General features: G+C 42.5%; 1 protein-coding gene across 1 annotated transcript in view; it reads right to left on the bottom strand.

The window, feature by feature from the left end:
- LOC135508198 (MAGUK p55 subfamily member 7-like) overlaps window positions 1-11,950 on the bottom strand; it is a 43,947-nt gene extending 31,997 nt beyond the window's left edge. Inside the window, exons 1-4 of the mRNA XM_064928235.1 lie at window positions 11,846-11,950; window positions 11,076-11,153; window positions 6,562-6,642; window positions 3,801-3,935 (exon numbers count right to left, since the gene is read on the bottom strand). Coding sequence (XP_064784307.1) covers window positions 3,801-3,935; window positions 6,562-6,642; window positions 11,076-11,153; window positions 11,846-11,950 — 399 coding nt within the window. The remainder of the gene's footprint in view (window positions 1-3,800; window positions 3,936-6,561; window positions 6,643-11,075; window positions 11,154-11,845) is intronic.
- Window positions 11,951-15,103: the final 3,153 nt, after the last annotated feature.

Below are 15,103 nucleotides of genomic sequence, written 5' to 3'. Positions count from 1 at the left end.
TGCAGTATATTCTTGAAAGCGATAATCGAGAAGTAGCATTGGCACACACTAGGCTCTTGTGCGCTGCGACTCCGACGTCCTGACGCACAATGATCACTTGGGTGTACCATTCCTGCCCATGTTTCCAACCCCTCCCACCCTCCTCAGTGCCGGTTACACACGGGGATGTATATAAGGGGGTATACTGGCAAGAAAGTGGTAAAAATGGGACTGTTTGAAACGGGGTCATATAAACATTGGTAGATTTTTTTTACAGGTAACATACTGTGAATTCTGTCTGAAATACTGTAGGTATTTGTGTCCTTCCATTAAGTATGATATGATAGGTTACTTTAGATAACATTACGAATGGACTAGCGGTCGTGCAATAGCATACAAATTGGAGACGGGTGCAACAAAACCGATGCATGCTCAACTTTGAGGCAAAACAACTGTCAACTCCAAAGAATTATTGACAACGTGAACTATATTTCGTCACCAAAGATTTATTAAAAACATATATACATTTACACAATAAGCACTTGAATTGGAGGCCAGGCTGCTTGTTGCTTCAAATCAAATCAAAGTGTATTTGTAACGTGCGACAAATACAACAATTACAGTGAAATGCTTACTTACAGGCTCTAACCAATAGTGCAAAAAAAGGTATTAGGTGAACAATAGGTAAGTAAAGACATAAAACATCAGTAAAAAGACAGGCTATATACAGTATTGAGGCTATATACAGTAGCGAGGCTACATACAGACACCGGTTAGTCAGGCTGATTGAGCTAGTATGTATATGGTAGATATGGTTAAAGTGACGATGCATATATGATGAACAGAGAGTAGCAGTAGCATAAAAGAGGGGTGGCAGGTGGTGGGTGGCGGGACAAAATGCAGATATTCCAGTTAGCCAATGTGCGGGAGCACTGGTTGGTCGGCCCAATTGAGGTAGTATGTATAGTTAAAGTGACTATGCATATATGATAAACAAAGATTAGCAGCAGCATGAAAAAGAGGGGTTGGGGGGAGTCTTATGGCCTGGGGGTAAAAACTGTTGAGAAGCCTTTTTGTCCTAGACTTGGTACTCCGGTACCGCTTGCCATGCGGTAGTAGAGAGAACAGTCTATGACTGGGGTGGCTGGGGTCTACACCGCCTGGTGTAGAGGTCCTGGATGGCAGGCAGCATAGCCCCAGTGATGTACTGGGCCACACGCACTACCCTCTGTAAGTGCCTTGCGGTCAGAGGCAGAGTAATTGCCGTACCAGGCAGTGATGCAACCAGTGCTCTTGATTTTGCAGCTGTAGAACCTTTTGAGGATCTCAGGACCCATGCCAAATCTTTTTAGTTTCCTGAGGGGGAATCGCTTTGTCGTGCCCTCTTCACGACTGTCTTGGTGTGTTTGGAACATTCTAGTTTGTTGTTGATGTGGACACCAAGGTATTTGAAGCTCTCAACCTGCTCCACTGCAGCCCCGTTGAGGAGAATGGGGGCGTGCTCAGTCCTTTTCCTGTAGTCCACAATCATCTCCTTAGTCTTGGTTATGTTGAGGGATAGGTTGTTATCCTGGCACCACCCGGCCAGGTCTCTGACCTCCTCCCTATAGGCTGTTTCATCGTTGTCGGTGATCAGGCCTACCGCTGTTGTGTCGTCTGCAAACTTAATGATGGTGTTGGAGTCGTGCCTGGCCATGCAGTTGTGGGTGAACAGGGAGTACAGGAGGGGACTGAGCACGCACCCTTGGGGAGCTCCAGTGTTGAGGATCAGCGTGGCAGATGTGTTGTTACCTACCCTTACCACCTGGGGGCGGCCCGTCAGGAAGTCCAGGATCCAGTTGCAGAGGGAGGTGTTTAGTCCTAGGATCCTTACCTAAGTGATGAGCTTGAACGTTGAGCTGTAGTCAATGAATAGCATTCTCACATAAGTGTTCCTTTTGTTCAGGTGGGAAAGGGCAGTGTGGAGTGCAATAGAGATGGCATCATCTGTGGATCTGTTTGGGCCGTATGCAAATTGGAGTGGGTCTAGGGTTTCTGGGTTAATGGTGTTGATGTGAGCCATTACCAACAATTTCAAAGCACTTCATGGCTACGGACATGAGCGCTACGGGTCTGCAGTCATTTAGGCAGGTTGCCTTTGTGTTCTTGGGCACAACGACTATGGTGGTCTGCTTGAACATGTTGGTTGCTTGCTGTTTGGGGCTTTAGGCTGGGTTTCTGTACAGCACTTTGAGATATCAGCTGATGTTCGAAGGGCTATATAAATCAGGGACATGTTGAAAATGTCAGTGACACCTGCCAGTTGGTCAGCACATGCCGGGAGCACACGTCCTGGTAATCCGTCTAGCCCCGCAGCATTGTGTATGTTGACCTGTTTAAAAGTCTTACTCGGGTCGGCTACGGAGAGGTTGATCACAGTCGTCCAGAACAGCTGATGCTCTCATGCATGCCTCAGTGTTGCTTACCTCGAAGCGTGCATAGAAGTGGTTTAGCTCGTCTGGTAGGCTTGTGTCACTGGGCAGCTCGCGGCTGTGCTTCCCTTTGAAGTCTGTAATAGTTTGCAAGCCCTGCCACATAAGACGAGCTTCGGCTGTGTAGTATGATTCGATCTTAGCCCTGTATTGACGCTTTGCCTGTTTGATGGTTCGTCGCAGAGCATAGTAGGATTTCTTGTAAGCTTCCGGGTTAGAGTCCCGCACCTTGAAAGTGGCATCTTTACCCTTTAGCTCAGTGTGAATGTTGCCTGCAATCCATGGCTTCTGGTTGGGGTATGTACGTACAGTCACTGTTGGGACAACGTCTTCGATGCACTTATTGATGAAGCCAGTGACTGATGTGGTGTACTCCTCAATGCCATCGGAAGAATCCCGGAACATGTTCCAGTCTATGTTAGCAAAACAGTCCTGTAGTTTGGCATCTGCTTCATCTGACCACTTTTTTTATACACAGAGTCACTGGTGTTTCCTGCTTTAACTTTTGCTTGTAAGCAGGAATCATGAGGATAGAGTTGTGTTCAGATTTACCAAATGGAGGGCGAGGGAGAGCTTTGTTCGCATCTCTGTGTGGAGTACAGGTGATCTATTAGAATTCACGTATCGGTTGCACATTTAACATGTTGATAAAAATTTGGTAAGTTTCCCTGCATTAAAGTCTCCGGCCACTAGGAGCGCCGCCTCTAGGTGAGCGGTTTCCCGTTTGCTTATTTCCTTATACAGCTGACTGAGTGCGGTCTTAGTGCAAGCATCTTAGTGCCAACATCTGTCTGTGGTGGTAAATAAACAGCCACAAAGAGTATAGCTGGAAACTCTCTAGGCAAGTAGTGTGGCCTGCAATTTATCACAATATACTCTACTTCAGTCGAGCAAAATCTAGAGACTTCCTTAGATTTTGTGCACCGGCTGTTGCTTACAAATATACACAAACGACCGCTGCGCCCCCCCGTGCCATTCTATCTTGCTGGTGCAGCGTATATCCCGCTAGCTGTTAGCATTTGTGGCTAATGTTAGCAGATAATGTAGTGAGAATTCACGTATCGGTTAGGAGAATAAGGAAGGTTAGAAAACGGTTAGGTCAAATAATTCTGTTGTCCCCGACAAGATTCAAACACGCAAACTTTGTGTTGCCAGACAGTCACATTATACTCCCACCCATCATCCTCGACCATCATCATTTTATTTAATTTGTAACGTAATAAAATGTTTATACATCATACTAAATGGAGGTGCACAAATATCCAACGTATGGCACTGATTTCAGGCTGCATGAGCACAATCCTAACTAGAGATCTCAAGGATTCTTCCCTACGTCCATGATCCACTCACCAGTGGCTCCTGGCTTTTGAACAGGCTTATAATCTTCACAGAGTCCTCATCCTCTTCTTCGATGTTATCAGGTAGGGGTGGCAGCTCGGGGTCATAACCTTTCTGTGCTACTATGTCGTGAACAGAGAGAAGGCCCTGGACAGAGGACGTTAGAAAACAGCAAGAGTAGCTTATCATATACAGCGAGGTCTGAATTTATTGACACCCTTGATAAAGATGAGCAAAAAGAACTGTATAAAATAAAAAAGTCAAATTATGAGCTATAATGCATGTTAAAAAAAAATGTGAATTCATGTTATTTTATACTAATACAGTTGCTCAGAGAAATAGATTTTGTTTAACAAGTAATATTTGTATTTCGCAAACATGTAGGGGTCAAAATGATTGACACCCTTGTTTTCAATACCTCACCATGCGAGGTTAACGGCACTGAGCCTTTTTCTATAATGCATTCTTATATCGAAGTCAAACCCACCACTGGTGTGCATGGCCGAAGAGCTCTATTTTCATGTCATCTGACCAAAGCACTGGTTGGGCGCCGAAGACGTGGATGTCGATTAAAGCAGCCCTCTGCACCTCTCTGATTCAGAAGGGGTTGGGTTAAATGCGGAACAAACATTTCAGTTGAATGTATTCAGTTGTACAACTGACGAGGTATCCCTCTTTACCTTTCCCTTTATAATCCAAGTGCCAATGCCGTTTAGTAAACTTCAGGCTTTTACATTTGTTGGATGACATGAAAATAGAGCTCTTTAGTCACGCACACCAGCGGTGGATTTTGTGTGGAAATGAGAATGCATGAGCAGAAAAGAGCCCCATACCTACTGTGATGGATCTTTGATGTTATTGGGCTATTTCACTTCCACTGTTCCTGGGGCCCTTGTTAAGGTCAACGGCATCAATGGCTAGAACTTTACATCGTACCAAGACATTTTAGCCAAAAATATGGTTGCTTCTGCCAGATGGCTGAAACTTGTCCGCAAGTGAATCTTCCAGTAAGACAATAACCCTAAGCACACATCAATTATTTTAATTATTTATTTCATACTTTTCATTTTTGCACATCTTTGTCAAGGGTGTCAATCATTTTGCACCCTGTGTCTATTAGTGGCGGTCGGTCCAGGTAGGAAGAAAAGAATACACATATCTATCTATCCCTCTGTCTGTCTCTTTGCGATACGTCTGTCCATAGTGATTAAAATAAAAAGGCCAATACAATACTGGTCAGCTCATAACAGGTTTTATAAAAACAACATCCAGTAATGTTAACAGTAACAAGCATATGTGTGAGCCACCAAGTGAGAGCCAGGAACAAACAGGTCGTTAAAGCTATCCAAATAAATCTGCAGTGAAATCCTGGGTTGTCCCAAATGACACCTTTTGCGCTATATAGTGCACTACTTTTGATCAGGGCCCATAGGGAGTAGGGTGCTATTTGGGACGCATCCTAGGCTGCCAACAATCCCTCGTTAATAAAGGAGCTCCACTGCAGCCCTGGAAAACCAGGCACTCTGCTTTTTAATTAGACTGAACAGTTCTAGAATATTAGTGCGTCTGAGATACTGTCAATAGGATTGAATAGAAGCACATGCATTAAAAGGGCAATATGGGATTCAAACAGGTTGTTATTTTTCAAGAATCAATTGGTATATATAATTAAGTCCAAAAATCGCTGCATCAATCCTAGATTGCCCCTTTATTCACTCAGTTTCTTTCTCTGCCTGATGCAGACTGGCTGCAGTTGTAATGACAAAAATGAACATGATTGGTTATGTTACCTTTGCTGCTAATGATGCTAATTTGAAGATGTTAATAGCTGTGTGTAAAGGGAAGATGAAGGGAGGGGGAAACAAAACTACATTTCACACCTGGATACATTTTTCACGAACTTAATGGGCTGTGTTAGTAGTAATTATAGGCTATACTGCAACAGCACCTGTTGATTAGTCAGCAGAGGTTGTGTGTGTGTGTGTGGGTGGGTGGGTGTGTCCATGCGTGTGTTTACATGCATGCAATAACATTGGCAGGAGGAACAGATTACTTAAGACCAGGCACCATAGACTAAAATTACATATTTTGCATCTACTTATTCTTTCTATTTTGCTCCATTAAAATGTGTATTTTCAAAAAGTAAAAAAATAAAAATAAAATTGTTTTAATACTTTTGTTAGTTTATCATATTAAATCAAAATGTCATGAATTGTAACCACTTAAATGGACATACATCCATAATTTCAAAGCTTGCTATATTGAATCACACATAATTTAAAAGCTCATTTTCATGTCAACTAATTTTTCTCAGCCTCAGAAGAATCTGCATTCCCCACAATTTGTGTGGTTATTATAAGACTTTAAAAAAAATTACAGATAGAAAGTTGAAAAAAGTAGGCCTATTTATCCACAATCGGCTATGTGTAAGTTCAGTCCTGGAGTGTCTTGACAACATGAAACACAAATTTAGGCTGACTTCATCTAGTGTCCAGAAAAAGATATTTGTGTAATGTGCAAATACTGTACCGTATATACAGATATCACCAAATACAACATTTCAGAAGAATTGCAATCCCCAAAATTATTATATTTGTGTCCACATTCTGGTAAAAGTTGATTTTGAAATGATTAAGGTGGGAAAAAAATACCTTATTAGGGTGTGGTGCCTGGCCTTAATGTGTGTCTCTAAAAGAAACGGAATGAGGCGTGTGTTTGACTGAATGAGACGGTCTGACATTATTTACTTTCATATCCTTTATGGGAGACTCACCTTGATGTGCGGGTCGGAGAGCAGGCTGATCAACTCTGAACATTCAGCACTAGCCACTTGAGTCCACAGCTCCTCAGCCAACTATGACACACAGACACACGCACACAGTATGCAGCCTCTGATATAACAATGAGGATGGCGTGTTGTGGTTAGATGTCTAGGAGGATACTGATGTAACTTATTGCTTCAAGACAGTTGCAATGTTTCCCCATAGATGTATCCAAGGCAGATAAGAACAGCCTCCAGGGGGGGGGTGTATCTAGAACCTAAAAGGGTTCTTCGGCTGTCCCCATAGGATAACCCTTTGAAGAACTCTTTTTGGTTCCAGGTAGAAACTGTTTTGGTTCCAAGTAGAACCCTTTACAGAGGGTTCTACCTGGAACCAAAAAGGGTACTACCTGGGACCAAAAAGGGTTCTCCTATAGCAGTGGTTCCTAAACTTTTTATAGTCCCGTACCCCTTCCAAACATTCAACCTCCAGCTGCGTACCCCCTCTAGCACCAGGGTCAGCGCACTCTCAAATGTTGTTTTTTTGCCATCATTGTCCTCATTGTAAGCCTGCTATATGATACATTTATTAAACATAAGAATGAGTGTGAGTTTGTCACTTCCCACGAGCCGGGTTGTGACAAAGGGCTCTTATAGGACCAGGGCACAAATAATAATAATATCAATAATTTTGCTCATTATTCAGCCATCGTACATATAAAAGCTTATTTGTTCATCAAAAATTGTGAATAACTCACCACAGGTTAATGATAAGGGTGTGCTTGAAAGGATGCACATAACTCTACAATGTCAGGTTGTATTGGAAAGAGCCTCAGTCTTAAATCATTTTCCACAAACAGTCTGTGCCTTACTTAGATGTCATGCTAGTGAGGGCCGAGAACCCACTCTCACACAGGTACATGGTTGCAAAGGGCATCAGTGTCTAAACAGCGTGATTTTCCAAGTCAAGAAACTCTGAGCGCAGCCCTATCCAGAAATCTGGCAGGGCTTCTGATTAAATAACATTTTTACAGAACCGCTTGTTGCAATTTCGATGAGGCTCTCTTGATCAGTGGATCAAGTGGACTGGAGGCAGGGCATGAAAGGGATAACGAATCAAAATGTTTGTGTCATCCATTTCGGCAAAGTACCTGAGTATATGCGCACCCAGCTCACTCAGGTGCTTCGCTATATCACTTGACATGTCCGTTAGCGTGTGTTCATTTGCACACAAAATAAAATCATACAATGATGGAAAGACCTGTTTGTTGTCCTTGTTAATGCAGACAGAAAAGAGCACCAACATCTTAATCATAGCCTCAATTTTGTCCCGCACATTGAATATAGTTGCGGAGAGTCCCTGTAATCCTAGATTCAGAACATTCAGGTGAGAAAAAACATCGAGATAGGCCAGTCTTGTGAGAAACTCTTCATCATGCAAGCGGTCAGACAAGTGAAAATGGTCAGTAAAGAAAACTAAGCTAGATTTTTTTTTAAACATGTCAATACTTTGCCCCTTGATAACCAGCACTTCTGTACGTTGTAAAAGCGTAACATGATTGCTGCCCATAATGATTGCTGCCGTATAGTGCAGAAAATACGAGAGTGCAGGGGCCTTGCTTTAACAAAGTTAACCATTTAGTTAACCATTTTCACTGTTGTGTCCAAAACATCTTTCAAGCTGTCAGGCATCCATCCCCTTGGCAGCAAGAGCCCCTCTGTGGATGCTGCAGTGTACCCAAGTGGCATCGGGAGCAACTCCTTGCATGCGCGTTACCACTCCACTATGTCTCCCTGTCATGGCTTTTGCGCCATCTGTACAGAAACCAACACATCTTGACCAGGAAAGTCCATTTGATGTCACAAAGCTGTCCAGTACTATAAAAATATCCTCTCATGTCCTGGTTTCTAGTGGTTTTCAACAGAGGATGTCTTCCTTAGTTGACCCCCCATAAACGTAACGGACATATACCAGGAGCTGTGCCAGGCCCGCCACGTCTGTTGACTCATCCAGCTGTAACGCATAGAATTCACTTGCTTGTATGCGAAGCAGTAGTTGTTTCAAAACAACTCCTGCCATGTCATTGATGCATCGTGAAACAGTGTTGTTTGATGAAGACATTGTCTGTATAGTTTTTGGGGCCTTTTCCCCCAGCATTGTCTCAGCCATATCCTCAGCCACAGGAACAATTAAGTCCTCCACAATAGTATGGGGCTTGCCTGTCCTAGCCACTCGGTAGCTCACGATAGACGCTTCTAGCCCCTTCTTATTAAATGGTAACGGTTGCTTTCATACATGTCTTACTACTCGAAAGTCATCTTAATTCTCACTCAAAAAACTCCTTCGGCTTATTTTTGAAATGGTCATGTTTCGTTTCTAAATGTCTGTGCATGAGTGAAAATTTCCCGCGAGAGAGTAACGGTTAATGTGATTGGATGTTAATTATTTGACATTGTGTTATTTCGCTGAACACTAGGTGGTTTAATGTTATTTTTGGCAGTGAAACGAGGCAGTCCAGGCGAGGAGAAAAAAAATCTCACCCAAATGTATAGCCAGTTAGAAAATATAAATGTACTGTTTGAAAATGTGAAGAATTATTTATTTTTTCCAAATGTGAATCACATTTTTAAGTTGGCATAGCCCTGAAGGCATTGCGCGTATCCCAGTTAGGGAATGCCTGTCCTATAGGGACAACCGAAGAACCTTTCCGTTTTGGAACCCTTTTCTAAGAATGTGCTTCAAGATGTAACGCACACACCAAAGAATCCATAAATCTGCCTGAAGGTCATTACTTTCCGCTGTGAGCAAACAGAAGCCATTTTGAAGAAAACCAGCTCTTTGGTTTGGCCCCTTCAGTAGACATTGACGATTTAAACCAGGCCTGGAGTGGCTTTCAGACAGGACCTTGAGTAAGGGGACTGGGAGGTGGAACTAGGACAGGGCATAAGGAAAGAGGAAAAGGGGTATTGGAATTATAGTGAAATTAAATGAGTCACTGACCACAATTGTATCTTTTCCACCAGTTTACTCTGCATGTTAGACACAAGAATGCCCACATTGGACATACTACAGAACAGTGGGGTAGGGGAGTGAGATAAGGAGAGGTACTTAAAGGGGAGGGGTGAAGTAGAGGATTATGGGAGAGTGGGAAATCTCAGTGTCACTTTATAGAGTTGACATTAATGGTAGTTCTCAAGGCTGAATCATTACACTTGGGGAGAAATTATTTTAACACCTTAATGCTGAAAACTGTCCCATGATGTCGCTCTGTATAAAGGAGATAAAATAATATTACTGTAAAACAAGGCTTTGCCTCAGTTGCATAGTCCATGGATGTCATGAATAATATTCACTTTACTATTACAAAGTGTGATTGTTGACCAAAAAAAAAGACTGTTTTGTATAGATTCAAATTAAACTAACGTCAAAGTGCCAGAACAATACACAGAAAAAAACACAAAATTCATAACTGCAATGTCGTGTCAGCCCCTTTGTTCTGAACTGAGCTACAGGACAGGAAATAAACTGCTCAGGGATGTTACCATGAGGCCATTGGTGATTTTAAGACAGCTACAGAGTTCAATGGCTGTATTGGGAGAAAACTGAGGATGGATCAACAACATTGTCATAACTCCACAATGACAGAGTGAAAATACAAATATACAAATATACAGAATAAAAACATATTCCAAAACATGCATCTTTAATGATACAACAAGGCATTAAAGTAATACTGCAAGAAAATGCTAAAGTAATGAATAAATAAATGAATGCTAAACCTTATGTTTGGGGAAAATGTAGCACAACACATCACTGAGTAACTGCCTCCTTTTTTTCAAGCATGTGGCGGCTGCATCATGGTATGGGTATGCTTTACATTGGCAAATACCGGCGAGGTTTTCAGGATAAAAACAAACTGGACAGAGCGAAGCACAGGCAAATTCCTAGAGGAAAACCTGCTTTACACCAGAGATTGGGAAAGGGATTTACCATTCAGCAGGACAATAACCTACAACTCAAGGCCAAACCTACACTGGAGTGGCTTACCAAGAAGACAGTGAATTTTCCTGAGTAGCCAAATTACAGTTTTGAACTAAATCTGCTTGAAAATCTATGGCAAGAAATGAACATTTCTGTCTAGCCATGATCCCCAATATCTTGGCAGATATTGTACAATCCAGGTGACCTACCCAAGAAGACTTACTGTATTTGATGCCAAAAGGTGTCAAACATCTATTGACTCAAGGAGCTGAATACGTATGCAACAACTATGTTTTAGTAATTCCTTTGTTATTAACCTTAAATACAATTTGACATTACAGAGTTTGTGTAGTTGACAATTAAATAAATTTTAAATCGCACTTTGTAACAACAAAATGTGAAGAAATCCAAGAGGTCTGAATACTTTAGCAAGGCACTGTATGTAGGGACACTTGTGCAAAATATATCTTCCTTTATCTATATTTATATCCAGCCATCCATTCATCCATCCATCCTAAGGATGAGTGCAAAGAGAAAGACTTACATTACAGGCCAGACTCTTTGCATTATCCCGGACCGGGACAGGATTCCTTGATCCAAACCGCCTCAACCTCGCATGGATCTGAGAAAGAGAACGAGTCAGGCTATGACACTGGGGGTTACTATTACAGTGCATCACCGGTGATGTACATCTGTTGTATTCATTAGTGCACACCACAGCCAAACGTTCTGCAAGGGAAAATGAGGAAACAAGGAGACTATCATTTTGCCACTCAGGAACATTCACTAGGCGGCTTCCACCCGATTACGTAACCCTGCACCTTAGAGGCTGCTGCCCCATATACATAGACTTGAAATCACTGGCCACTTCAATAATGGAACACTATACACTTTAATCATGTTTACATACTGCGTTACTCATCTCATATGTATATACTGTATTCTAGTCTATGCCACTCTGACATTGCTCATGCTAATTTTTATAATCCTTAAATCCAATTATTTTACTTTTAGGTTGTGTGCATTGTTAGATATTACTGCACTGTTGGAATTAGAGACAAAACACATTTCACTACACCCGCAATAACATCTGCATGTGTATGTGACAAATACAATTTGATTTTGAAAAGTTCAGGTAGTCCCTCCCTGTTTCGGACCGTTTGCTTCCGGTTAGTTCCTAGTGAATACTACCCAGTACATTTTCATAGCTACACACTATGACATACTGTAATTGTACATGATAAACTCTCATATCATTACTATAACAGAACTGTAGCATTGCCATTACATCACAGTAGTTAAAGCCAGTTTCACCTTGACCAGTAGATGGAATCTCCTTTCCATGATCATGCTTTTAAGAAATGTAAAGTCCTCATTTCTGTCCATTATAGATTTCATCCCAGAGATCACCAAGGACATCAGTTCAAACACACCTGAAGTAGAGGAGAAAGGAGTTAACAAACATGTGAACGCACACACAGACTGTACCAGTCAAAAGTTGACACCTACTCATTCAAGGGTTTTTATTTTTTACATTGTAGAATAATAGTGAAGACATCAAAACTATGAAATAACACATATGGAAAATATGGAAAAATGAAGTGTCAGAGTAATAAGTGAGACACACAAAAAGGAATATGCGAGAAAAAAAACAGGACTGATCAACAGGATCAACATTTAAATCCAATTGTCACAGCTTGCAAGCTTGATTATCAGATCTACTGTGCTACAAAAAATAAATAAATCCATCAGCCCTACAAAATGAAAAATAAATCAGAATTTGTACATTTCCATTGAAGCTCTCCTATTTGGGGCATTTGCATTCATTTTCAATAGCAGAAAGGCTGTGTTTCTAATAGCACCTATTGAAACGTATAGGAAACAGCAAGCTCACATAGAAAACATCAGACAAGCAGACTGAGTAATGAATACATGTGCTGTAAACAACATGTCTCCCATATACAGTAATCAAAAAAGTGAAACAAATCAAAATATGTAATATTTTAGATTCTTCAAAGTAGACACCCTTTGTCTTGATGCCAGCTTTGCACACTCTTGGCATTCTCTCAACCAGCTTCATGAGGAATGCTTTTTCAACAGCCTTGAAGGAGTTCCCACATATGCTGAGCACTTGTTGGCTGCTTTTCCTTCACTCTGTGATCCAACTCATCCCAAACCATCTGAAATGGGTTGAGGTCGGGTGATTGTGGAGGCCAGGTCATCTGACGCAGCACTCCATCACGCTCTTTCTTTGTCAAACTCATTCCAACGCCCGCCCAGTCAGCAGAGAAATAACTGTGGCAACCTTGGACCTCTCGGTAGTGGGAGCTCCCATCTTGTGCGTAAAGGAGCACTGAAGTAGAAAGCCCCAGCATTTCGATGGGGTGCCATCATATTTATCCCGGACGAACAAGCAGGCGTCGCTGACCTGAGCGGGTTGCTGAATGGCTGTTGTGCTGACACTACAACCAGTCGACCCAGTGTGTTCTTTGCGATGTTGCACACTGCGAAGAACCTCTTCCATAGCCGTACCCAGTTGTACTAGCTGGTCATGGTGTTGACAGGTTTCCCTGCTTGTCGACAGTCTGGGAGATATTCTGTTTTCCTGCTGCTTATGTTGTGAGTCAGTATTCTGTAACGGAGATGCTGAGAGTCGAGAAGCAGGTGCAGGGGAAACGCTTAATAAAACAACAAACCGAGACAACATAACAGTAGCGTCTAAGCATAAACACAGAAAAAATACTGACTGCGGAAAAAAACAAAAGGGACTGAGATATAGGGGAGGTAATCAGGAATGTGTTGCAGTCCAGGTGAGTATCATGATGACGTGCAGGTGTGTGTAATGATTGATGTCAGGTGTGCGTAATGATGAATCCCAGGACCGGTGGTTAGTATACCGGCGACGTCGCTTACCGGAGGGGAGTAGACGTGATACACACACAGACGCAGTCCACCTACTCCTCTCCCTCCATTTACAAGAGGGTCAGTGGGAGGGTCATAAATTGCCAGTCAGAGGACAAGGTCAGGGGTCATGTGGGGATGAGTCAGAGGTGTCAAAGGTCAAACCAAGGGTGTGGTGAACACATCAAATAGGGGAGCCCATATAAGGTATTCCCAAACAGACTCTCCCACATCTACATTTCAGTATGCCCAAATAGTCTTCAATGTCTTCCTTTCCTTTATTCCATTCCCTTCACAAACACTGATCTGGACTGACTTTTTGGGAGAATACTCATAATGTGCAGGTCGCTCCATCAGACAAACACACACCTTCAAACTTACCTCCTGGTCCAAAAGAAAGACTCAGCATACTCCTTGTCTGTGGAAACCCATATCGAAAAGAATCATGAATTTTTCTTTTTAATCTAATAAGGATCTGGTATGTTTTTCCCTATGTCTCAGTTGTGTGTGTGTGTGTGTGTGTGTGTGTGTGTGTGTGTGTGTGTGTGTATATATATATAATCCCTATACACTGAATTGCCCTACAGAGCATTCAGAAAGTATTCAGACCCCTTGACTTTTTCCACATATTGTTACGTTACAGCCTTCTTATAAAATGGATGTAATCGGTTTTTTTTATCCTAATCAAGCTACACCCAATACCCCATAATGAGAAAGCAAACACAAAATTTGTGCAAATGTATAAAAAAAATGTTAAACTGAAATATCACATTTTCAGAAGTATTCAGGCACTTTACTCAGTACTTTGTTGAAGCACCTTTGGCAGTGATCACAGCCTCAAGTCTTCCTGGGTATGACACTACAAGCTTGGCACACCTGTATTTGGAGGGTTTCTCCCATTCTTCTCTGCAGATCCTCTCAAGCTCTGTCAGGTTGATGGGGAACGTCACTGCACAGCTATTTTCAGCTTTCTCCAGAGATGCTCGATCGGGTTCAAGTCCGGGCTCTGGCTGGGCAACTTAAGGACATTCAGAGACTTGTATTGTCTAGGCTGTGTGCTTAGGGTCGTTGTCCTGTTGGAAGATGAACCTTATCCCCAGTCTGAGGTACTGTATGCTCTGGAGCAGGTTTTTCCATCAGGGATCTCTCTGTACTTTGCTCAGTTCATCTTTCCTTCGATCCTGACTAGTGTCCCAGTCCCTGCTGCTGAAAAGTATCCTCACCGCATTTTGCTGCCACCACAATGCTTCATTGTAGGGATGGTGCCAGGTCTCCTCCAGAAGTGTCTCTTGGTATTCAGGCTGGCCACTCTACCATAAAGGCCTGATTGGTGGAATGTTGCAGAGATGGTTGCCCTTCTGGAAGGTTCTCCCATCTCCACAGAGGAACTAGAGAGCCCTGTCAGAGTGACCACAGGGTTCTTGGTCACCTCCCTGACCAAGGTCCTTCTCCCCCGAATGCTCAGTTTGGCCAGGAGGCCAGCTCTAGGAAGGGTCTTGGTGGTTTCAAACATCTTCCATTTAGGAATTATGTAGGCCACTGTGTTCTTAGAGACCTTCAATGCTGCAGAAATTCTTTGGTACCCTTCCCCAGATCTGTGCCTCGTCACAATCCTGTCTCGGACCTCTACGGACAATTCCTTCGACCTCATGTCTTGGTTTTTACTCTGAC

This window comes from Oncorhynchus masou, chromosome 3 (genome assembly GCF_036934945.1).
Source record: "Oncorhynchus masou masou isolate Uvic2021 chromosome 3, UVic_Omas_1.1, whole genome shotgun sequence".
Classification (NCBI taxonomy): Eukaryota; Metazoa; Chordata; class Actinopteri; order Salmoniformes; family Salmonidae; genus Oncorhynchus; species Oncorhynchus masou.
Note: the sequence above shows the minus strand (reverse complement) of the source record. Positions and strands in the feature narration are given on the sequence as shown.